The sequence below is a fragment of the Chiloscyllium punctatum genome, chromosome 37 (assembly GCF_047496795.1).
Source record: "Chiloscyllium punctatum isolate Juve2018m chromosome 37, sChiPun1.3, whole genome shotgun sequence".
Lineage (NCBI taxonomy): Eukaryota > Metazoa > Chordata > Chondrichthyes > Orectolobiformes > Hemiscylliidae > Chiloscyllium > Chiloscyllium punctatum.
The window spans coordinates 46,729,757-46,754,638 of NC_092775.1; the positions used below are offsets into that span (position 1 = coordinate 46,729,757).

The 24,882-nt window shown below is 39.7% G+C and overlaps 1 protein-coding gene across 4 annotated transcripts in view; it reads right to left on the reverse strand.

Moving 5' to 3' along the window:
* Positions 1 to 5,463: 5,463 nt before the first annotated feature.
* plagl2 (pleiomorphic adenoma gene-like 2) overlaps positions 5,464 to 24,882 on the reverse strand; it is a 145,480-nt gene continuing 126,061 nt past the window's right edge. For all 4 annotated transcript variants that reach the window (XM_072556769.1, XM_072556771.1, XM_072556770.1 and 1 more), the window contains one exon: positions 5,464 to 10,869. In XM_072556769.1, coding sequence (XP_072412870.1) covers positions 9,624 to 10,869 — 1,246 coding nt within the window. In that variant the 3' untranslated portion in view covers positions 5,464 to 9,623. The remainder of the gene's footprint in view (positions 10,870 to 24,882) is intronic.

The window sequence follows — 24,882 nt, forward strand, 5'->3', positions numbered from 1 at the left end:
ATCTCCTGGTAAATGATAGAGGGTACTGATCGAGAGAGTACCTGTGGACCGAAGTACTCTCCTCTCCATGTCAGACTTGTAGGGATTAACCAATATGTAGTCTTTTTCTGTATAAAGTCCTTTTAATCTGAAAATAATGAAAGGAGGTCCCTACTGGACAATTTCTGGCTCAGCTGATCGAAAGACATCAGGAACTCCCCCTCAAGCAAGTCTCCCAAACAGAGACTCCTTTAGCCTCCCAAAACCTAAAGCCAGAATCCATCAAACCTGGCCGATATCCTGGCTTTCATTAGGTCCCTTTTAAACCTTTCCCCTCTCATCCTATGTTCTCTAGTTCTGGACTACTCTACCCCAGAGAAAATACGTTGTCTATTTACCCGATCCACGCTCATGATTTTATCAACGTCTATGGTCACCCCTCAGCCTCAGACACACCATGGAAAACAGCCCCAGCCTATTCAGCCTCTCCATACTTCATTTGATTGCAGCAGATCTTGCTCAATTTCACTTTCCCACCTACTCTCCATATCTCCAGATTCCTTTAGACACTAAAAATCCTTAGATATACTTGATGATGGCTCATCCACGACTCTTGAGTAGAGAATTCCAAAAGGTTTGACTGTTAATGCCACATTGTCTTGATATTTAGATTAAAATTAATAAAGAAACAAAAAAGAAAATTGCAAGTAGTATATTTGGTAAAACCAAGAGGATCACCTCATTACTGGTGGTGCTGCCTGTCCTTTCTCAGCAACACAAGTAACAATATTCTAAAGAACCCTGGAATCAAACCACTGCAAAATAAGAACAATTCCTGACAAGGCTCAAAGGTGAAATGGAAGGAGCATAACTTATTCAGGCTTTTTCCCCCCAATTCCCATGAACATCAAAATACAAAATATGTTTGAAGATTGAAAAACAGAAAACTTGCCAAACCCTTACAAACAGCTGTTTGCTCTAAGTGCAAAATGTGAATGAAAAAAAAGTCACTAAACAGAAGCCAGCATATGAAAAGGGAAATTCCCCACCAAACTGTCTCACGATAGTGTTGCACTAATCATTTTTGCAAAATCTAAATTGGAAAGTACAATGTTGCTGTGTCAATTAAAATAAGGCATAGAAAGGTGACTGAAGGTTACTGGCTCTTGTGTAAATGCTTTTTATGCACTGTAAAGCTGAATTCATTCTCCAGATTTATTCTAACCACTGAATCTGCGTAAATGTTTTTGTTGGTTCACACGCAGTTGCTTATGTTTTGGGAGTGGTGCCAGAGGACTGAAGGTGTTGAGTAGCTCAAGTCTCTTTAATGATCTGCACTGACATTCTGGATAAATACAGATCAAGAGTGCTACATAAACACTGGCCAGATATTCTAATTGGAAGTTGATTGTTGCTGAAGTGTACACTGGAATTGTGCATGGGACCAGAGGTCCAGACGCAGGTGACTGTCGGAACTAAGTGACCTGCATACGGAGGACAGAATGCACTGAAATTGGAAGAAAACTAATACACTGGCAGGGAGATTTGCTGGAGCTGCTTAGGGCGATTTAAACTAGTAAGGTGGGGGGTGGGGCAAGAACCTAGGGAGATAATGAGGAAAGACATGACTCTGAAACTGGTATAGTTGGGAAAAACAGCCAGTCAAGCAGTCAGGAACAAAGCAGAGAACAAGGTAAATTAAACTACAACTACATTCAATGCAAGAGGTCAAATATGGGATGCAGATGAACTCAGGGCATGGTAAGGAACATAACACTGGGATATGATAGCAGTTACAGAAACATGGTTCAGGGATGGACAAGAGTGGCAGCTTAATTTTCCAGGACACAAATGCTACAGGAAGGACAGAAGGGGGGTGTGGGGCAAGACAGGAGGCGGAGTGGCGTTTTTGATAAGTGATAACATTACAGCTGTACTGAGGGAGGATATTCCTGGGAGTACCTCGAGGGAAGCTATTTGGGTGGAACTGAGAAAGAAGAAAGGGATGATCACCTTATAGAGCCCCTAATAGTCAGCGGAAAATTGAGAAACAAATTTTTGAGGAGATCTGTTATCTGTAGAAAATAGGGTGGTTTCGGTAGGGGATTTTAACTTTCCAAACATAGACTGGGACAGCCATAGTGGGTTTGGATGGAGTGGAATTTGTTAAGTATATACAAGAAAATTTTCTGATTCAGTATGTGGATGTTCCTACGGAAGAAGGTGCAAAGCTTGACCCAATTTTGGGAAATAAGGAAGGGCAGGTGACGGAGGTGTCAGTGGGGGAGCACTTTGGGGCCAGCGACCATAATTCTATTAGTCTTAAAATAGTGATGGAAAAGAATAGACTGGACCTAAAAGTTGAAGCTCTTAAATTGGAGCAAGGCCAATTTTGATGGTATTAAGCAAGAACTTTCAAATGTTGATTAGTGTGGATGTTTGCAGTTAAAGGGATGGCTGAAAAATAGGAAGCCTTCAAAATGAGCTAACAAGAATCCAGAGACAGTATTAGGGTGAAAGGAAAAGCTGGTAGGTGTAGGGAATGCTGGATGACTAGAGAAATTGAGGGTTTGGTCAAGAAAAAGAAGGAAGCATATGTCAGGTGTAGACAGATTGAGTAAATCCTTAGAAGAATATAAAGGCAGGAGTATACTTAAGAGAAAATCAGGAGGGCAAAAAGGGGACATGAGATAGCTTTGGCAAATAGGGTTAAGGAGAATACAAAGGGTTTTTACAAATACATTAAGGAGAAAAAGGTAACTAGTGAGAGAATAGGGCCCTTCAAAGATCAGCAAGGCAGCCTTTGTGTGGAGCCGCAGGAAGTGGGAGAGATAATAAACAAGTATTTTGCACTAGTGTTTATTGTAGGGAAAGACATGGAAGGCACAGAATGTGGAGAAATAGAGGGTGAGATCTTGAAAAATGTTCATGTTAGAGAGGAGGAACAGGATGTCTTAAAACACAGGATGTCTTAAAAGGTGAATAAATCTCCAAGACCTGATCAGGTGTACTCTGGATATCCGTGGGAAGCTAGGGAAATGATTATTGGGCCTCTTGCTGAGATATTTGGATCATTGATAGTCACAGGTGAGGTACTGGTGAACTGGAGGTTGGCTAACATGCCACTATTTAAGAAAGTCAATAAGGAAAAGCCAGGGAATTATAAATTAGTGAGCCTGACATTGATGGTGGGCAAATTGACGGAGGGAATCCTGGGGGACAGGATTTACATATATTTGACTAGACAAAAGCTGGTTAGGGATAGTCAGCACGGCTTTCAACATGGGAAATCATGTCTCACTAACTTGCTTGAGTTTTTTGAAAAAGGATTGATGAAGGCAGAGCAATAGATGTGATCTGTATGGCGTACAACAAGGTTCCTCTGATAAACTGGTTAGCAAGGTTAGATCACATGCAATACAGGAGAACGAGCCATTTGGACACAGAACTGGCTCGAAGGTGGTGGTGGAGAGTTGCTTTTCAGACTGAAGGCCTATGACCAGTGGTGTGTCACAAGAATCATTGCTGGGTCCACTGCTTTCATCATTTACATAAATAATTTTCATGTGAACATAGCATATGAATAGCATGTGAATATAGTAAGTTTGCAGATGGCACCCCCAAAATTGGAGGTGTAGTGGACAGCAAAGAAGATTACCTCAGAGTACAACTGGATTGTGATCAGATGGGCCATTTGGCTGAAGAGTGCAAGTTCATAGCTCTTTGAAAGTGGAGCGTCAGGTAGATAGGATAGTGAAGATATTGGTCAGAACATTGAGTATAGGAGTTGGGACTTCATGTTGCAGTGGTACAGAACATTGGTTAGGCCATTTGTAGAATATTGTGTGCAAATCTGGTCTGCCTCCTAAAAGAAGGATATTGCCAAAGTTGAAGGGTTCCGAACAGATTTATAAGTATGTTGCTAAAGTGGGTGAATTTGAGTTATAGCCAGAGGCTGAATAGGCTGGGGCTGTTTTCCCTGGAGCATCGGAGGCTGAGGGGTGACCTTATGGAGATATATAAAATCATGAGGGCTTTGGATAGGGTAAATAGACAGGGTCTTTTCCCTGGCATGGGTGTGTCCAGAAGTAGAGGGCATAGGTTTAGGTTGAGAGGGGAAAGATTTAAAAGGGACCTAAGGGACAACTTTTTCACGCAGAGGGTGACGCATGTATGGAATGAGCTGCCAGAGGAAGTAGTGGACTCCGGTACAATTACAACATTTAAAAAGCACCTGGATGGGTACATGAGGGTTAAGGCGGATATGGGCCAAGTGCTGGCAAATGGGATTGGATCAATTTACAACATCTGGTCAGTGTTGACGAGTTGGATTGAAGGGTTTGTTTCTGTGCTGTGCATCTCGATGACTCTATGACTGCCTGGAAAGTTTAAACGTGCAATAGGAAATTATCCAACATCTGGAGCCTTCCAGAAGAGTTTCCAAACTTCAGGTTAGAGAGTCAGAGGTTTTGACATTTTTGACTTAGTGACTGAAAACTTCTTTAACTCCTGAGTAGCAATAAATTTGTCTCTAATCACTAACAATGACACTCCCCACTGACCTTCCTAGTCTCCAATACGCCCCACGACCAAATTCTAAACCCTGACATTTTCCACCCACAAGCCCAAAATTCCCAATCTCCCCATTGATAAGTCACTGGTTTCCTGACCCAACTAGACTTGACGCTACCACACAACCTCCACTCTGAGCCACACCAGTCCATCCTGCATCCCTCCAAACCAATCTAGTTTATGATCCCACCAACTGACAGGCTGCCCAACTACTTACCTTACACACTTACTTTCGCTCCATATTTCAAAGTACGTTTTGGACCTTTAAACCCCTTTTATGTTGTTTAAAAAAGGGCCGTGGCTTGGCTTGGCTTCTAATGCTAATTCAGCACTTTGTGAATTCCTAGTCAGTTTTCTATAAGGGAGGCATCCAGAACAGGTCACACTCTTAAGTCTCCTATGCAAATCACTGACAAGTAATAATATAATTATAATTGGTTGGATAAGGTTCTGACAGGAATCAAAAGGTCTGGGCCCTTACCTCAATTCTTTCCAAGTTAAATATTAGATCCAACTTTCATTTGTCAATTTCTACATGAAAAGAATGTATCAGTAAACAAATCAAGGCAGTTTGAATTAATGGATAGCGTGGGAAGTTGATCAAAAACAGACATCTGCCTCAATTCTTACAATAATCCACAAATACATGTTGGATTTTTCTGAATGCAATTAAATGGGGTTTCACATCAAACAGGTGAATGAAAGGCTGGCAAACATGCCTGTGTAAACAGACTCAGAAGTGAAGCTGGAAATTTTAAAAGGTTGTTTTGTTAATCTTACTGGATGATTTCCAGCCTTTACTAAAATTGCAAAACAATAAGTTTCCACATTGATATATCATGCAGTATTTTTTTCTCATTAAATCTTCTTTTCAAAATGTGTTGGAATCAGAATGAATGTAAATAAGGAACATTTAGCAATTCAAGCTCCATATTTTAATTGCTCAAAGATAACATGGTAGCAGTCAAAGTATAATGTACAATAAAGTAAATACGTTTGCCGAAATACTTCTTTGGATCTACCAATACAAATGTCCAACAAATTCAACTGCAGCAACAGATTGCTAATGAAACCTGATAAAACACTCGTGTAAAAATATGTGATTATGTTGCTCTTTACCTGAAATACATTTTGTACAAATACCAGTAGTATGTAAATAAAATGCTATATAAAAATAATGATTACCATATGCAATAAGCATCCTGTTGTGGCAGAATGCAGTATTTAAAACAAAACGCAGGAAAAAATACTATTTACTACACATATAAAGGACAGAAGTTGCCTGCATTTTTTTTCCAACTGCAATAACTTTTTACTATCTATTACTAGTAATCTATTGACACTTTATGTGGACTTTATGCCTTAAGTGTTTTACACATTCAGTTTAGTCCTGGACGAAGCTTGGCACATGGAAGTTTGAGAGGGGAAAACCATCTTAACGGTATTTAGTGATTTGTGAGGAAGCAAAACTGTTTTCAGTCTTCTGTCATCCACTGTGGAACAATCCAGCAAACACACAATGTTGATTATGCCTCCATGCCAAGTCTATGAACTTTCTTTAGGAGTACGCATGTATATTTTTGAAAAAAATATAACAGGCAAATTACTTTACCTTGAATCTGCTTTCATTCAGTCCTAAAATATCAGTACAAATATAGAACATGACACTTTTAATTGTAAAGAACTTTACAAAATAGAGAAATTGTGCAACTATGGAAGCACACTGACTATGGGCCATCTGATGTATAAATCATTGGTAAACATTGGTTAATATACAGCGAAGAGAGATGCAACATGTACAATGCAAAATACAGTCTGTACATCTTTGAATGCTAACAATTTGAAATCCTGGCACACAGAATTAAACAAGAAAGAAAAAAGATTTGAGAGTATTTGTGGTTTTTACATCAAGTTGATTTATACATCAGACATCCTACGTATTAAAGTACAAAACAGAGCAGCTGAATGGTAGTAATACAAAACACTGTAATGCTCTTATCGTAAGTAACACTAAATACATGTAACAAAATTCTAATGGCACTTAAATTTTATAAAAGATTCATTACCAGTTTATGGTGCTGAAGAGATACTCTCCTATATAGATTTATGAAAGTGCTAGAACATAGTGAGTTAACCAGCCATAAGAGGAACTATTAGCCTTACAATGAATACAGGAATTAAATGTTCATTAAGAAAGGTGTACTCGATCACTATACAGTTGTTCACCAATGTGAATAAAGTTGATATTGTTACTTTGGCTGTTCACCAAACAATATTAAGATCAACTCAAAATCTGTCCACAGGTAACAGAGTTGTTGTCACTCATCTGCATCCAAATCATCCATGATATAAACAATTCTTTTTTTGTGGGGTAGAATGGAACATGCAGGTAATTTTCCAATTGGTACCACAACAGTCTATATGTTAATCTCCTCCTGAAAAAGTGAACTGAGGAAATCCATTAAGATATTTAAGTTGAGTAAAGCCACACTATACATATTGCTGCAACAGTTTACTGGTTTATAAGATAAACCACTCTAGGCTATGACAGAAATGACACTGGACTTCTGCCATTATAGTAATTTGGCAGTGATATTATTTTCATAAAAATAATAATTTATATATTAAAATACAGATATTGTTGATTTGCAAAAGGAGTTTAATCATTTTTAATCAGCTTATTGCAAATCAACAGCAGGTTTTTTCTGATGTTGATTCAGTAACAGAGGTCCACATTCACTGTAAGGCAGATTTGGTTTTCTCCTAGGCTTATAGCAAGAAGCATGCATGAGGTGATGCGTTGTGTCTTTGTGAGGTCCTGCTCAGAGAACTGTGAAATAAGGATTCAAAATAGCTCAAAGCCTCTGGTGGCCAGAATAAGGCACTGTCAGGAGAGGCAAAACAGTAACAGAATTAAAATCTTTACATTAAACACAAGCATAACATAAAAATCTTTCTTGATGAGACCCTGACATATAATCAGGGTATTCTTAAACCAAACACCCTTTTCTGTATCCTTTGTAGATCTCACAACTCCTAAATACAAGGAAAGGTACAATATTTTCAAAGTAATTATTCACTACAATAAAAGTCTAGTGATACTTGATGGATTTTAAGATTACTATGCCTACAAGCCAACAATGCACCTCTTGCAGACGATGGTTAAGAATTTAATTAGCTTGATGTGTTTTAACTACTTAATTTGGAACTAAATCTTCTAATATATGCACTTTAGTATTATACACAGATGTATATCATAATGTCTTTCCTTCTCTTGAGGATACGTTTGGGGTTTAAATGAATGCACAAAGCAAAATTTAGGATTATTACTCAGATGTAAAAGGCAGATGATTAAAATATAAGAAGCAACTGCATTATAATTAAGCCACAATATCTCCCCAGTAAGCTGAGAATTGAGTGTGTTCAGTGTTTTGTTTTTAAAGCTTATTTTTTAAAAAGCAAAATTAGTGTTGGAAGGAAAACTGCATCACACATTTAGATAGTGGCTATTATGATAATTAATTTTATTCAAAATGTTAAGTTTTGAGTGTGCCACAAATCTGGACGCAAAGAAGGATTCTTCAATGGTTTAGAAAAAATAGAGCCAGACTCCGGTAAAAATGTGCATCAAGCTAACTTTGATCGATTGGCTGTGATTATTTTTTGTGCAATTATGTACCTTTGTTACAAACTAACATTCAAGTCTACCTTGCTTTAGGCTATTCCTTTTTCAGAGATGTTTAACCAATATTTCTTAAGGTCTGAAATACTTTTACAGTACTACACAGAACACAATGAGGGTGCTCCTGAGCCTAGTACTGAACAAAATCACTGAGGTGCTGAATCAGTACCCTAGAAACATCAGCAGCAAAATTTAAACTGCTAATTTTATTACATAGGATGCAACATATAAACTTTGCTGTAAGTGAGTTAATATTAATGTTCATAACCTGCATATGCATAAGCTATGTAGGCTCTGCACACCACAGTATAATAGCTTAATGTGAGACAATGGATTGAAATAATTGAACATAACGAGGTGACATCTATCCTCATGAAAAATATTATTTCCTGAGGAAAATGAAGCAGCTGCTTTGCAATCATAGTAGTAAATAGGGACCAATCTGGCAAGATGAAAACTTTCATACACCAGAGTATGACAAATTTAGCTATACAGAAAGAAATGCAAGGCTAGAAATTATTGTTGCCAACACTCACAACTTGAAGTGTCCATTAGATTTGCTTGCTGTTTTAACAGGTATTGACCAGTTTACTTAAAATGGGTAATACCACCATTAAAATAACAAAAGGTCATATGAATATGCTAAGCATTTCCCTAGCACCATTATAAACAGTAATTTCTAGGCCCTGCTCTTCAAATAATTATTCATGGTCAACACTTCCTGGCACATATCTACATTTTTAGGAACTGAAAGGTGTTTAAAGAATAAACAAACCAATTCTATATATTTTTTTAAGAGGACAGTTGACTGGGCACAACTCACATGGCGAGCACAATTTAACTATTTCAAAGAGCAACGTTTGTTTCATGAGGCGACCTTTGCATGCGACAAAAATTGTTTTAAAAACACAATTTGGACAAAGCAGAGATTAATACATGTTGCACAATGCTATATTAACTATATTATATTCCCATCCTTCACTAATCTTTCCCTGTAATTCTATTTCAGACTTTTAGCTCATGAATTAACTTCTCAGTTGTAACAGGTCTCCATGTATGTTAAAAACATATGAAATGTTAGCTATCTGGGGAGTAATTTTCACATTAAAACTCATCCACTTCAGAATTCTGATATGATCAGCCCTCCTGTGGATTTCTATCCATAGTAGAGTGTAGAAAGCAAAAGGCTCATTGTTTGTATAGGCCTCATCAGTTGCTAATAGATTTTTAAAAAAATAACCCTCCATATTATGGATTAAACTGAATAACGGAAATTGCCTTATAAAAGCTTCTTCAAAGCTTTAGCTTCCTTTGAGTTCTAGAAAGCTTTGTGCGCTTCATTAATTTCCACTCCAAGCACAGATTATTGAATAAAAGATTCAACAGTAGTTCACTGGAAAGCCTGGTGGAATCGTGGCAATGTTGTTGTGCTCAGGCTGGTGGTAAAGACTGGAGACAATGGGTGAAGAGGCCCAAAGTTCAGACCATTTCCAGATCCTTGGGAGTCCTGGAGTTGAGGCTGAAGAGCAGTAAGCAAGGACTGAGGTTCACTTTGAGCATAGCCCATTACCAGCCCCCCCGTTGAAACAGGTGGGTTGTACGTAGGGTGGTTCAGTGGTAAGAAGCTCAGTAAATGCGAGAAGTCCATGTTTGCTGTACAGAGGGATTCCGTAATTATAGCAGGGCTTTTGGAAAGCAAATGTTCACCAGAAATGTCATCCAGAGGCCCAGTTTGTGAATCTAAGCCTACTTTAGCTGGTGAAGACGGAGATTCATGGGTTGAAAGTGGCAAACTGCTGTGCAAGTCCATTAAGTAACTTTCTGTTGGCTTCTCAGACAAGCCAGTGGCATATGAGGTAGATCCAAGCTGATATTTAGAAGGGGGTTGAGGGGGCGCTGAATGAATTGACGATGGAGACTCCATTTGGCAACCCATTCCCATGGCAAGAGAACTTGCAACCAGACTGTGTGACGATCCAGAATTTGTCATGGCTTGAATGTGTGGACTGTACATGCTCATTGGTAAACTAGTAAATGGCTTTCCTACTGCCTCCTTCGACGCCATGCACATCATTGGACTAAGTTCTTCCTTTACTGTTATGGGTGGACTGGAGTGAAGCAGACCCATCATTTCAGATGGTTCAGTCTTAATTTTCAATAATTCCTGCGAATGACTCTTCTTCATATGTCTTGTCAAGTGGTCCTTTCTGCCAAATCTCTGAGCACAATACTGACAGAGGAAGTCTTTTCTGCCCGTATGGACTACCATGTGTCTCCGAACATCTTTGCGAGTGTAGAACCGTCGATCACAGTGGTCACACTGGTGCTTCTTCTCCTTAACTCCACTTGATGACTTGCCTGAATGGGTTTTCAGGTGCTCAAGCAGAACCTCTGTACTCTCAAATGTCTGAAGGCATACTTTGCAGGTCAGGTCACCACTAGTGGCAGCATGCAGCGCCAGGTGACGTTTGTAGCCCAACTTGGTATTGTAGTTCTTGCCACATTCTTCACACTTGAATGCCTCTTTATTTGGATCGTGTGTCTGAAGGTGGTTCTTCAGGTGGTCTTTTCGGTGGAACATTTTTTCACAGTAGGTGCACTTATGTGTTTTTTGTGGTGAATGCGTGGCCATGTGCCTAAACAAAATAATAGTGAAAATAATCAGGACTACACACATTTCCCATGCTACTTTAAAATATAGTGGCATCAAATTAACTTAGAAAGATTTAATGCTGATTACAAAAAAATGCAAGCTCCATAATTTTTCCAAGTGGTTTTCTAATACTTATTGAAGATAATCAGTTCAAGCGATGATCATCAATTATATTCTTACTGATCCATGACACAAATGTAAGACACAATTCAGTGTAATTTTGCCAAATTGACCAAAAGTATGAGACAATTTTTGAATTATTACAAGAAAATGCAAAGACTCGACCAAGTGTTCAATATTTTGAAATTAAAACAGAAAGCAGCATTGCATACTTTCCATCTCTTAAATCAAAGGCTTTTGTTAACTATATTTTGTCCCTGGAGGAAATGGAAATGTTATAAACTAAAAAGATCAAAAAGCAAAACAGCTGAATTTTTTTGTCAATTTAATGGCAACTCAACAAAGCAAAATAATTTTAATGTTTTTAACAGCTGCATATATCACAAAACTAGAACTTATATGCCTATTTTCAATACAACTGCAATTTAAAAAACACAAGAGAAGGTAGCCATGCAGAGCTAGGCAGAGGGTGCCTGTAATACTGAAGATAGCAAAGGAAGTGTAGACAGGGATCATTAGATACAGAGTTAGGACTCTTTGGATCATTGAATAATTTGCCTATAGATTAAGCTTTGTGACATGTCAGGGTTTTTAGGTTGTCAAGCTGGATTTCCAAACTAGCCCCAAATATCAACCAGATTTGTCTGCTGTTGTAGATAACCGTTATTTGACATTGCAGGTTTTATTTTGCTGTGGCTGCTTTTTTTTGTTGTTTTTTTAAGTAATACTGTCACCCCATCAGCGTTGACAGCGAGACACTGGAGGTTACTCACACATTGAAACTCCACAATGACCAGTCACTTGCTGCCGAAATCCACACAGGTATCATTAAAAGCTGTATAAGAGAGTGCAGAAGAACAGCAATCTGACTGACAATACCAAACCTTTTGAGCCTACTAAGTCTATGTCCTCAGTGTTCTCTTTCGCAGACCTACACAACAAACACAAGGCAGAAGAAAAGACTGAACAGTTTCTACATTCAGATGCATCTCATAGCAAGACAAAGACACCAACTCAGGAATGGTGCTTGGCTCTTTCGACTGACATTGTGAAAAGTGTTTCTACGTCACAATTTCATACAATGGATTTTCAGGGTTTCAAATCATATTCCTATTAACCTGCAGACATGTTAAGATGTTAATACAAACCAGTCTCAATTGGAATTTGTCTTTCCATGAGGCAACACTGATCAGAACAGCTCTTTCAATGCCTACTGAATCACAAAATGAAAGCAGGTCAACAAGATATTAATATTACTATATTTACAGGATTTAAAAGATGATGATTTGAGACTGCATTTTTAAGTTTAGAATAAGGGATCATGTGACCTTTTCTGACATTTCCAGATCCTGGACAGAGGGTGAAGCTATAAATTAAAGAAGTTATTTTAGTTCACTAAGCAGAAATGCAGGCAGGAGCCTACATTCAGATAGAAAAGATCAAATTAGTGCGAAGTTAGAAATTACCTAGTTGTGGGAAACAATACCTCATGGTAAAAGACAATTATTAGATTGCGAATTGTCAGGCTGAGAAAAGAACAGGAGTAAAGAGTCAGTAACTAAGAAATAAAACCATAAATAGCTGGAAAAACTCAGCAGGTCAGGTAGCATCTGTGGAGAGAATGCATTCCTTCCACAGATGCTCCCTGACCTGCTGAGTTTCTCCATTAATTTAGGATTTTGTTTCTGATTTCCAGCATCTGCAGTTCTTTGTTTTTTTTTGTTTAGTGTTTAACTTGGGAACTAAGAATCACTTTGGATCAATTTTGGAAAAAATTAAAAGTCTGCAGAAAGGGACATGAAGTATATACATGGAGACTGTTTCATCGACTGTACAAAAATTTAAAAAAAGGAGCATTCAATTCTGAGAGTTAAACACAAGTTGCCCACAAAAAGAAAGTAGGACTTAGTTAAAAGTACTCATTTAAGTTACTTGTTATTGTCAAAGTTTCAAATTGTGAAATCCTGTCATGTTGGAAGTTTGAATCTGTTTTTAAAAAATAGTCAATCTCTACCAAGATCCTAGCAAGCAATGAAACAGAAATAGATCTGAGCAAAGTAAGAACCTTGAACTGTGTTCAATCAGAACCAATAAATTGATCTTCTTGTGTCATAGCATTTAACAGGATTTCTCTACTGGGAGTACGGACAGGTTCACATTGAATTGGCATGAGTGATGAAACTGCCCCATCACCGCAAAGTGAATTCACTTTTATAAAGAAAACCTGTTTTTAAGGCAGGTAAAGAGGAAACAAATTACTGAAATTCAGTACATTGTGCAGCCAACATGGCGGAAAGGTTGGAATATTTGAAAACTTGGAAGAAAATTCATGTGAAGTTCAGGTCATTATGTACTTTTTAATCACTGCCTTGTTAATGATAACATTATGTAATTCTGAGATGAGCCATCTGCTTGTCTGACAAACTTGTAAGACTCGCTCACAAAGTATATTTGGAAGCAGCTTAAAGTTTGACTTTCAGATCATTTCTTCAGTTGTAAATGTTAGTGAAGCAGACCATATGATCTTTCTAAAATCTACTCTAATAGAATATCCTAGCTTCAATGTCACCCTGCTGGTTAAATATGCTTATTGTGAAGTTGTGAAATTGTTCCACTGCCACTTAACATAATTCACATTGGTTTTTAAATGAGTACAGAAGTCCCAGCAGATGTCTAGTTTCCTGATGCAGATGTACACTGGGTGAGCATAGGAAGTAGTAGATCAAGACTCAACAAGTTTGCATGTCATTCCTCTGTGTGCAACTTTAGCAACAAGATTAACCAGATTTTTTAAACTAGCAGATAGATATTTGTCATGCCACATTATTAAGAACACACGGCTAAAAAAAAACTGCCATTTATAATTTGTGTCAGGTTATCACTAAAAGGACTAATAAATTAAAGACATTATCTTTGCATGCTGAGATACTTTGACACCTTGAAGAGGTCAGTTTTGATTCAGAAGAAGTTACATCTAATAGGAAATCTACAACAATGGAGCCCAAACTCCAACATTAGCAGACAGTTCTGGTCATACCACAGAAGTGCTTTGAATAAGTGCCATAGTTTGGTGAATTATTGTGGCATATTGATTATTCATCATTATTGCATCATCACAATCCCCAAAGTGAGAAAGGGAGGGCAGCAGAATCAGCTTTTAACATTCATCAGCTTTCTGCAGAACAGAGGATCAGGTTGATATAAAAAGCATTTTAATGTCAGCAAATCATTTATAATGATGTTGCTGATGAAAACAATAATAGTGTTTCACACAATACATGGAAACAGTGGCACAATTTCCTCTGTATATTTTGTATAACAAATTAATAAAACAATTTCTAAAGAATGCGTTTATGCATTACACATTTATTTAGGCATAAAATAGCCCAATTTGACAGGGAGGGGGGAGGGGTCTCAAAGATTTTCCTGGACTGTAATCTAATCAGTCGCAATTTTCAAATAATATTCCAAGTGAAAGGCACATTATTGATCAGTGTCCAGGTGATTTTGTTAAGCAAAATTCGCAGTGCTTTCTTAATGCTGAATAGTTTCTTTAAACACATATGAATTTCAAATGTTCACGATTTCCTAACATATTTTCTGATGTTAATACCCCTTATGCAATTACTTCCCAGTCTAATTCTAACGTAATAAATGTTCTGATTAGCAGAGTACACTCTCAAAAAGCTTAACATACCACATTACAATCTCAGTATGCACACATGTAACAGGCTTTACACTATTTACCACATATCCATTCAAATCAATGAACATACTATACCTCCGCAAAAAGAGAGTTAAAATTCACTAATAGTTAGCATGCTAACTTCGCTTATCTAAAGTTTTTCTCTTAAATGTCCTAATCTTATAAACTGAGCAATTTCAGAACTGCCTTATGATACAGAAAATCAGTTACAAGAAAACAATAAATGAGCAGTATAATACCCAGGATCTGGCCACATGTTTAATGGGCACGTAATCTCAACACTGCTTTTTACAGGTGTATTTGATGGCAAAATGTCAATTCAGTAAATAGAATATGCAAAACCCTCCTCTATTGTTTTTTGCACTTTAGTAAATAATAAACATGAAGCAGAAAGGTTAAAAAGAAAAGGCAGACTTCAGCACATAAGAAACACCAGCAATATTGTTTGAGAACAGGAGATGTCACCACAGTCAGTTCAGCCAAAATGAATAACGCTCCTGGTCAGGAGATAAACCCAGGCAAAAACAAGTGACTCTATACAACACATCATGGCAAAAGGACATGCAGCTTCAACTAGATTCTGCTATGCAAGTCACTAACTGCTCGTCATAAACTTTGAAGTTACATTCTGTGTTTTGCTTGGTAAATTTAGGCCAAAATTCCAAACTTTGGTGAATGGGAGACCATAACATCTGCCACTACCTATTAGTAAATAGATGTTAAAATACTCTTACCTATTGTGTGTCCCAGGCAGTTTCTATCTAAAATCAATGTATGTAACTGTAACCAGCCTGTGGCTAATTAGAAATTTCCAGTCAACAACACTGTCCAAGAAATAGCAGACAAAATCAGTTGCTGAAACTCAGGAGGTGGGGTGATCAAGGATGGGCCATCAGATTGAGGAGGTTGAAAGTTAGAGGGGTTTAAGCAGAGAATTTCACAACACAGAGTCAGGACTGCCTGAAGAACAGAAGATAAATCGGCACCTTTGTTATGGATGAGATGGAGTTTACACACCATAGAGGATGGAAAGCTAGCCAGGATAGCACTGAAACTGCAGGGCATGAAGGTGAACTGGTAAAGAACTTGAATATCAGGCCTAAAGCACGGGGAGGGGTAGGCAATGTTACAAAGGAGTAAGCAGCCTATGTGACGGTTGTGATAGGAAATCATATGGTCAGCTTGGTTTGCCAAGGTGGCAAACATTGTGACCATCCTTAAAATGTGGCCAGGAAACAAGACCAGAGTCGCCTTCAAATCTCAAGCCAATTTGTTATTTATGTAGCAAATCTGCCTGTTGTGATGAAAGCTGTGTAATATTAATGAACATTTTCAGAGCTTCAATTTCCAAGTAGTGGTGTGCGGATGATGACGACATTGTGAAGGAATTTTTGTGAAGAAACCAGGTTAGACAACCCTTCCAGAACAGTGACGTAAGTTGGTGTCAGAGAGCAGGTGATTGTAACCAAGTACAGTGATCATGCAAAATCATTCATGCTGCAGTGGTTTAATGATAAATGGAACAAACATTGAAGGCGTTTAGCTTGTTCTCAGTTCAGGAGAATCAAGGATTGAGTTGAATTTAGAAAACCTAGAAACTTCCACAGTTCAAAAGTTCTGACTGAGATATGATGGACGCAGAGTGTCTCTCCTCAGAAAAAGCTTTTTCAGAGCAGTTCAGGGAATGTGCTACCTCAGTATAAGAGGTTAGGTTGTGCAACTTCAAGCCTAAGAATGTTTGGTTAAAAATCTACAAAAAACTAGAAGCTGAGAGAGGGTAGCCTCCTAATGGAGTATTTATGTAAGGTGACTCCACAGTTCACAGGACAGATATTGGTAAGAGTTCTTCTTGAAATTCATTCAAGGAACTAAACTGGCTGTTTATTGCTCATTCCTAATTACAATTAAGATGATGTTAGTGAGCTGTCTTCTTGAACCACTGCAGTCCATTTGGTGCAAGCACATCCACAAAGCTTTTAGGGAGACAATTCTAAGACATTGACCCAGTGGCAGTGAAGGATTTGCAATATATTTCCAAGTCAGGATGGAGAATAACTTGGAGGGAACTTATAACCGGTTGGGTTCCCATGTACCTGTGACCCAAGTCTTTTCAAGTGGTTGTGGTCAAGAGTTTGGAATGAGTGCACAGACGCAACACTGAAGGTCTTGGGAATGAATGTATGCGGATGTAGTTCCACTCAAGCAGGCTGTTTTGTTCTGGAAGGTGTACAGCTTCTTGAGTGTTGTTGGGGCTGCACCCATCCAGGCAAGTGGGGAGTATTCCATCACACTTCTGACTTGTGCCTTGTAGATGGTGGACAGGTGTCGGGGAGTCAGAACGTGAGTTGCACACTGTAGTATTCTTAATCACTGACCTGCCCAACTAGCCACAGCATCTGCAGGCCGAGTCCAGTTCAGTTCTGAGTAACAGTTTAAAAAAAAATTACACTGAAGGATTCAGCAATTCTTCAGTATCTGATGAGTTGAGAACAGAGCTGCCCATTGCACAATCAGCAAACATCCCCACTTCTGACCTTTTGATGGAGGGAAAGTCATTGATGTAGCTGGGCCTAGGACACTACCCTGAGGAACACCTGAAAAAAATTACTTAGAACTGATTGACCTCCAACCACAGGGCAGAAGTGAGTACAGCAGATGCTGGAGACTAGAGTCAAGATTAGAGTGATGCTGGAAAAGCACAGCAGGTCAGGCAGCATCCAATGAGCAGGAAAATCAATGTTTCAGGCAAAAGCCCTTCAACAGGAATTTTCTTCATTCCTGATGAAGGGCTTTTGCCCGAAATGTCGATTTGCCTGCTCCTCGGATGCTGCTTGACCTACTGTGCATTTCCAGCACCACCCTAATCTTGACCTTCAACTACAACTATGTGCTAGCTATAACTCCAACAAGTGGAGAGCTATCCCCTTTATACTAAAGCTAAAACTCCTTGATGCGACACTCAGTCAAATGCTATTTTTACATTAAGGGCTGTCACTCTCACCTCACCTCGAGAATTCAGCTCTTTTGCTGATGTTGGAACCAAGGCTGTTATCAGGTCAGGAACTGAATCGTTGTGGTGTAATTCAAACTGGGCATCATTCGGCAGGTCATTGCTGAGCAGACCCTTTCCATCACTTTACTGCTGAATAAGAGTAGACTGATAGCATGGTAACTGGCCTGGTTGGATGTGTTATTCTTTCTGTGCAAAGGACATGGCTGGATAGTTTTCCAAAAACCAAAACAGAAGTTGCTGGAAAAGCTCAGCAAGTCTGGCAGCATCGGGTAGAGAAATCAAGATTAACGTTTCGGGTCCAGTGATCCTTCCTCAACTGTTAGCTTCGATTTCTCTTCACAGACGCTGCCTGACCTGTTGAGTTTTTCCAGCAACTTCTATTTTTGTTTGATTTCTGCAGTGTGTAACTCACCTCCTAGCTCCCAGACACCTGTTCGCCATCTACAAGGCACAAGTCAGGAGTATGATGGAATACTCCCCACTTGGCTGGATGGGTGCAGCCCCAACATCTGCAGTTCTTTCGATTTTGATAAAGTAATTTTTCACATTGTCAGGTAGTTGCCAGTTTTATAATTGTATTGGAACAACTTGGATAGGAGTGTGCCAAGTTCTAAAGCTTACATCTTCAGTACTAATATGTTGGTATATTACTTTAGCCAATATCCAGTACCTTCAGCTGATTCTTGATATTACGTGGAATCACTCAATTTGGTTGAATTCTGGCATTTTTGAGAACTCTGGAGAAGGCAGAGATGGATCTCTACTCACTAAAGATTGTTTCAAATGTTTTGGCCTTATCTTGTGCACTGCTGCACTAAGCTCCCCCATCACTGAGGATGGGGATAATTGTGAAGTCGTCTCCTCCAATGAGTTGCTTATCAGTATAGCACCATTCACAAATGTACATGGCAGATCTCAGATCTTAGTGTTCTGAAGAAGAGTCATTGGATCTGAAGTGTTAGCACTGTTGCTCTTTCCACAAATCCTGCCAGACCTGCTAAGTTGTTCCAGCAATTTCTGTTTTTGTTTTAGATCAGATTTATTGGTTGTAGAATTGTTTACCTATTGTTTGTTTTTGTCATGTAGGCAACACTGAGCTTCAATGTTACAAGGGTGGCACCTTATTTACAGGAATGCCAGATGTTGTTCAAGGCATGCGCTCCCACGGTCTTCATTGTATCATGGTTCCTTTGTCTTAACGGTAAAAGTGGAGAGGAGGCATATGCCAAGGTTGCAGTTTATACCTGAGTGTTCAATTCTACTACTGCTAATGGCCACATTGCCTCAAGGATGGCCAGTTTTGGATCCATTTGAAATCTACCCAACGTATTCTCAATGCCTCAGCGAGAACTGTAACATGGTCACTCATACCACAGACAAATGCATTGGCAGCAGGTAGATTGAAGATGATGGAGGTCAAGTAGGTGTTTCCTTCAACACCTGCTGCACACTCAGTCCAATAGCTATGCCCTTTTAGAAGTTAACCAGTTTTGATGGACATTGAAGACGCTAGGCTAACTTGTGTGCTTGCATGCATGCACACACACGTGTGGTTCTGGAGCAGCTGTCTCTCACGAGAGGGGGAGACAAAACTGATGGTGGGTTAACCTGAGGTTCACCACGAGGGACAAGGCTGAGAAAGCGGGGCATGCATACGGGGTCTAACATTAGGTATGATTCTACAATTGGACAACATTTGCTGGACAAACACTAATGTGCAAGGAATTGTGCTAACAACCAAGTTCAGATTGTCAGTTGGGCCCACAGCATAGCACACATAAAGCTTACTGAAAACTAGATACATTAATGTACAGGTCTCTGTGCATGGCAGACAGAAATAACAAGGAAACACAACACACCTGTTTTCAACTCAACAAAATAGGTCACAGTCTTTTGCCGAATAATTTCTAAGGCGGTACCCTGACCAATTAACTTGCCTGGTTTAAAATTTAAACAAAATCTGTTAGTAAACTGTTAATCAGTATTAACAGATCCTTAGCGGAGAGGTGATGGCTTAGTGGTATTATCACTGGACTGTTAATCCAGAGATCCAGGTAATGTTCCGGGGACCTCTGTTTGAATCCCACCAAGGGAGATGGTGGAATTTGAAATCAATAATTCCAAACAAAATCTGGAATTAAAAGTCTAATGATGACCAGGAATTAATTGTCAACTGTAAGAAAAACCTCTTTGGTTCACTAATGTCCTTTAGAGGAAGGAAATCTATCATCTATACCTGATCTGGCCTATATGTGACTCCAGACCCAGACCAATGTGATTGACTCCTTGCTGCCCTCTGGGCAATTAGGGATGGGCAATGAATGGTGGTCTTGCCAGAAATGCCCTCATCCAGTCAATGAATAAAAAAACTCTCAATGGACAATGCCTTTACTGTACACATGCTAACCAATCAATATTCTCCTCTGATGCATTATAAATGTCGCTTCTACATTTGAATTAGTATTCTTGAGAAATATCCTGACGATTGCAAGATGAGAAGTTTGAGCAGTGTTCTACTTTGTCTTTTGGGTTTAAAAAAGTGTTATGGTGTTCTGCAGCCTGACTGTGGTTCAGTGAGTGATTACCACATTAACTACAATTTCAAAATAAATGATTGACCAGGTCAGACTTCATCGAGATCTGATCTGAGCACTAGTATCATCAACTGAGATCAAAAACAACTGAGGTTTAATATAGATGATAACAAGTTGGCTAGGGCAGCATTGAGATGGCTGAGCCTGAAGGTGACACAGGCATGGCCAAGTGTCCTGTTCAACCTTAAATTGTAACCAGAATTGACTATACAGGCTTTTGCCCGAAATATCGATTTTCCTGCTCCTTGGATGCTGCCTGACCGGTGTGCTTTTCCAGCACCACTCTAACCTAGACTCTGATTTCCAGCATGTGCAGTCCTCACTTTTGCCTACACATCTCAAGCTTATTTGCCATTTAACTGAATTGGCTCCAAATCTACCTACCTAGTTTGAATCCATATCCCTGCATGCACACAGGAAGTTAGGAAATGAAATCAGAGTACCTGGGATTGGGTCAATATATTGGTATGGATCAAGAATTGTTTAAGAGACAGAAAGGACATGGTAGGAATAAGCAGATTATTTGAATAATGACAAGCTGTCATTATGGAGATACCACAAGGGTTACTGCTAAGATCACAACTATTCACAATGTTGACGTGGGACCAAGTGTAAAATTTGCAAGTTTGCTGATAACACCAAACTTGATGGAAATGCAAGGTTAGAAGAGGTCAAGTACAATGAGGAAAGATAAAATGAGAAAAAAGGGAAATAGGGGGAGGTGATGTGGTGTTGGCACTGCACTAATAAGAGACCCAGCTAATATCCTAGGAACACGAGTTCAAATCCTGCCATGGCAGATGGCAAAATCTAATCTCACTAAAACTCTGAAATGAAGGGTCTAACTATGACCATGAGCTCACTGTCAATTGTCAGAAAGACCCACCTCATTTATTAAAATCCCTTAGCTAAGGTAAGGTACATCCTTTACCTGGTCTGCCCTTATTGTGACTCCAGATCTACCAACAACTTAGTTGACTCTCGACTGCTATTACTAGTGTCACTATTAGGGATGAGCAATAAATGCTGACTGAACCAAAGTCGCAGGAGGGTGATGAATATCTGAAAAGCTCTACCCTTGAGTGTCATGGAGGCTAGATCTGTGTAGACAGACTTCTGAATGATCAGGAGATTGAACATTTGACACAAAAGAGGAGTTGAGGCCTGGGCAGATCAGCCATGATCTTGTTGAATGGTGGTGTAGGTCTGAGGGGCTGAATAGCTTACTCCTCCTCCTTTTATATTCGTATACTTATCGCTATCTGAAAGTATGTGGCAGAGAAGAAAAGTGGCCAAATAAATACATATGTACTGATGCCTTACTTGAAAGAGGTGAGGATGCCATGAGGTACAATTGCAAACTTGAGAAATGTGCTGCAGGTGCAAGTTCTTGGTCAAATTATAATTTAGATTAGCACCCCAACTTGGAAGTTTAAGCTACAAAAAGTTAGGGAGCTTAGCTAGTTGAAACTGCTTGACAGTGGCATTTATTTATAAATAAGTGATACATTTGAAAAAGTGTTGAAGGTGTTAAGTGTCAAGAAGGTGTTAAATCACTGCAGTAGAGAGCTGATTTCGCAGTTGTGACTGTTGGGTCTGAGCCATCAATTTTCTCTAAATAGATTTTGCTATTGTAGAGTGGGTGAAGGCCCAAGTACAATGAGGTACAACTGTTAGGATGGGCATTCTGGGCACGGATGGAAGGAGGTGCTGCTTTTTATCATTTTTTTTAAAAAGCCTGTAGAAACTGGTGAGCAGTAATGGCCTCAACTAGCTTAATGGGGACGCAATTCTTTGGTGAGCTTTTAATATTTTATCCTTCAAATATTGGAATAAGCTTATATTGGCACGAGCAGATAAAAATTGCATTAATTTATAACTATACGTGTCAAACAAGCAACAATTCAGAAAAATATTAGAAACCTGTAAAGTTTGACGAAGAAACTCAAGTACAAGAGAAAACGAGAAAGAAATATGAAAGAAGATAATAAAATCTTCTGGTGCATTCATCAAAATGAAGACAGCAGCTAAGTTAAGCAGTGGTTCCTTAGCGAGACTGACTTCTAGCTGTACAAAAGCACTCCAAAATAGCACAAAGTGACGAGCCAAAAGGATAGAAGAGCTTAAAGCCACCACAATCACTCAAGAAAAAACTCTGAGAAAACTAATGGGACTAATGGCTCATAGGTACCCTAGCCCTGCATCCTAAAATCCTGAAAGTGGCTACAGAGACAGAGCTTGTGTGAACTACAATGCTCCAACGTACCCGAGATTTTGGAAAGGTCCCAGCAGAATGGTAATCGGCAAATGTAATACAACTATTAGGAAAGAAGTGAGACAAAAAAACCCAGGAATCTATTGCCCAGAAACTGCTAAAATCTATTACTAAGGTGGTAGAAATACATTTAGAAAATACACTACAATTCAACCAAGTCAACATGTATCTGTTAAAGAGAAATTTTGTCAGCTTGTTGGAATTGTTTAAGGATGTATCAGGCAGGATGTGTAAAGGGAAACCAGTTCATGTGGTGCATTTGTATTTCCATAAGGCATTCAATAAAGTGCCACTTTTGAAGAAAAAAAAACTGCAAAAGGTGTCATGGTAATGTGGTGATGACAGCCTAGGTGGAGGCTTGGGTTAATTGGAAACAGAGCCAGGAAAAACAAGTCATTGTCCAAATGGGCAAACTATAAATAGTGGAGTATCATTGGATCAGTCCCTAAACATTTTTTCCACGTTATGTTATGAAGTCCACCGCAACCGTTGTTTGTTATGACTTCCTGCGCTGTGGTCTGCACATCCTTTAGAGGTTTCCATCACTGTTAGAATCAGAGCACGTCTTCCCTTTACTCCAACTCTCAGTCCTAAGGATGGTCTTCCTCCAAATGGAACGTTGGTCTTTATTGCAAGGGAATGGAGGATAAAAGTAGGGAAGCCTCACTCCAACTATGCTGGGAATTGAGAGTCTGTACTTAAGAGTACAGCACACAGTTTTCATCATCTTACTGAAGGTGAAATATACTTACATTGGGAACATGTCAAAGAAGGCTCAGGATATTGGTTTCCAGCGAGAAAGTTAAGGCTACAAACTGATCATTCTTATCAAATGAGAAGCAGTCTCAATGAGTCAACTCCAACTCCTATTTACGGTCTTATTAGGAGCGGAGCTGAAAACAATGGGAACAAACCCAAGATAATTAAGTTATCCATGAGACACAATGTTCTCATTCTACTGGGTCAAAAGGAATGTACCATCTCCAATAAAATCAGGTCAGAGTTGAAGGCGAAGATGTGTAGATGGTTTAAAAACAAACACTCCCTGCTTCTCAAATCTTCGTATTTATTTAAAAAAGATAACTGCAGACAGTTACCTAGGTCAGAGAGAGTCCATTATAGGTTAGGCTTTTTGTGGCTGGAACAAGGCAGTGGGGTAAAAACAATGACTGCAGATGCTGGAAACCAGATTCTGGATTAGTGGTGCTGGAAGAGCACAGCAGTTCAGGCAGCATCCAAGGAGCTTCGAAATCGACGTTTCGGGCAAAAGCCCTTCATCAGGGATAAAGGCAGTGAGCCTGAAGCGTGGAGAGATAAGCTAGAGGAGGGTGGGGTGGGGAGAAAGTAGCATAGAGTAGAACGGGTGTGTGGGGGAGGGGATGAAGGTGATAGGTCAAGGAGGAAAGGGTGGAGTGGATAGGTGGAAAAGGAGATAGGCAGGTAGGACAAGTCCAGACAAGTCATGGGGACAGTGCCAAGCTGGAAGTTTAGAACTAGGGTGAGGTGGGGAAAGGGGAAAATGAGGAATCTGTTGAAGTCCACATTGATGCCTTGGGGTTGAAGTATTCCGAGGCGGAAGATGAGACATTCTTCCTCCAGGTGTCTGGTGGTGAGGGAGCGGCGGTGAAGGAGGCCCAGGACCTCCATGTCCTTGGCAGAGTGGGAGGGGGAGTTGAAATGTTGGGCCACGGGGCAGTGTGGTTGCTTGGTGCGGGTGTCCCGGAGATGTTCCCTAAAGCGCTCTGCTAGGAGGCACCCAGTCTCCCCAATGTAGAGGAGACCGCATCGGGAGCAACAGATACAATAAATGATATTAGTGGATGTGCAAAGCTTTGATAGATGTGGAAGGTTCCTTTAGGGCCTTGGATAGAGGTGAGGGAGGAGGTGTGGGCGCAGGTTTTACAGTTCCTGCGGTGGCAGGGGCAAGTGCCAGGATGGGAGGGTGGGTTGTAGGGGGGGCGTGGACCTGACCAGGTAGTCACTGAGGGAATGGTCTTTGCGGAAGGCGGAAAGGGGTGGGGAGGGAAATATATCCCTGGTGGTGGGGTCTGTTTGGAGGTGGCGGAAATGTCGGCGGATGATTTGGTTTATGCGAAGGTTGGTAGGGTGGAAGGTGAGCACCAAGGGCGGTCTGTCCTTGTTACGGTTGGAGGGATGGGGTCTGAGGGCGGAGGTGCGGGATGTAGACGAGATGCGTTGGAGGGCATCTTTAACCATGTGGGAAGGGAAATTGCGGTCTCTAAAGAAGGAGGCCATCTGGTGTGTTCTGTGGTGGAACAGGTCCTCCT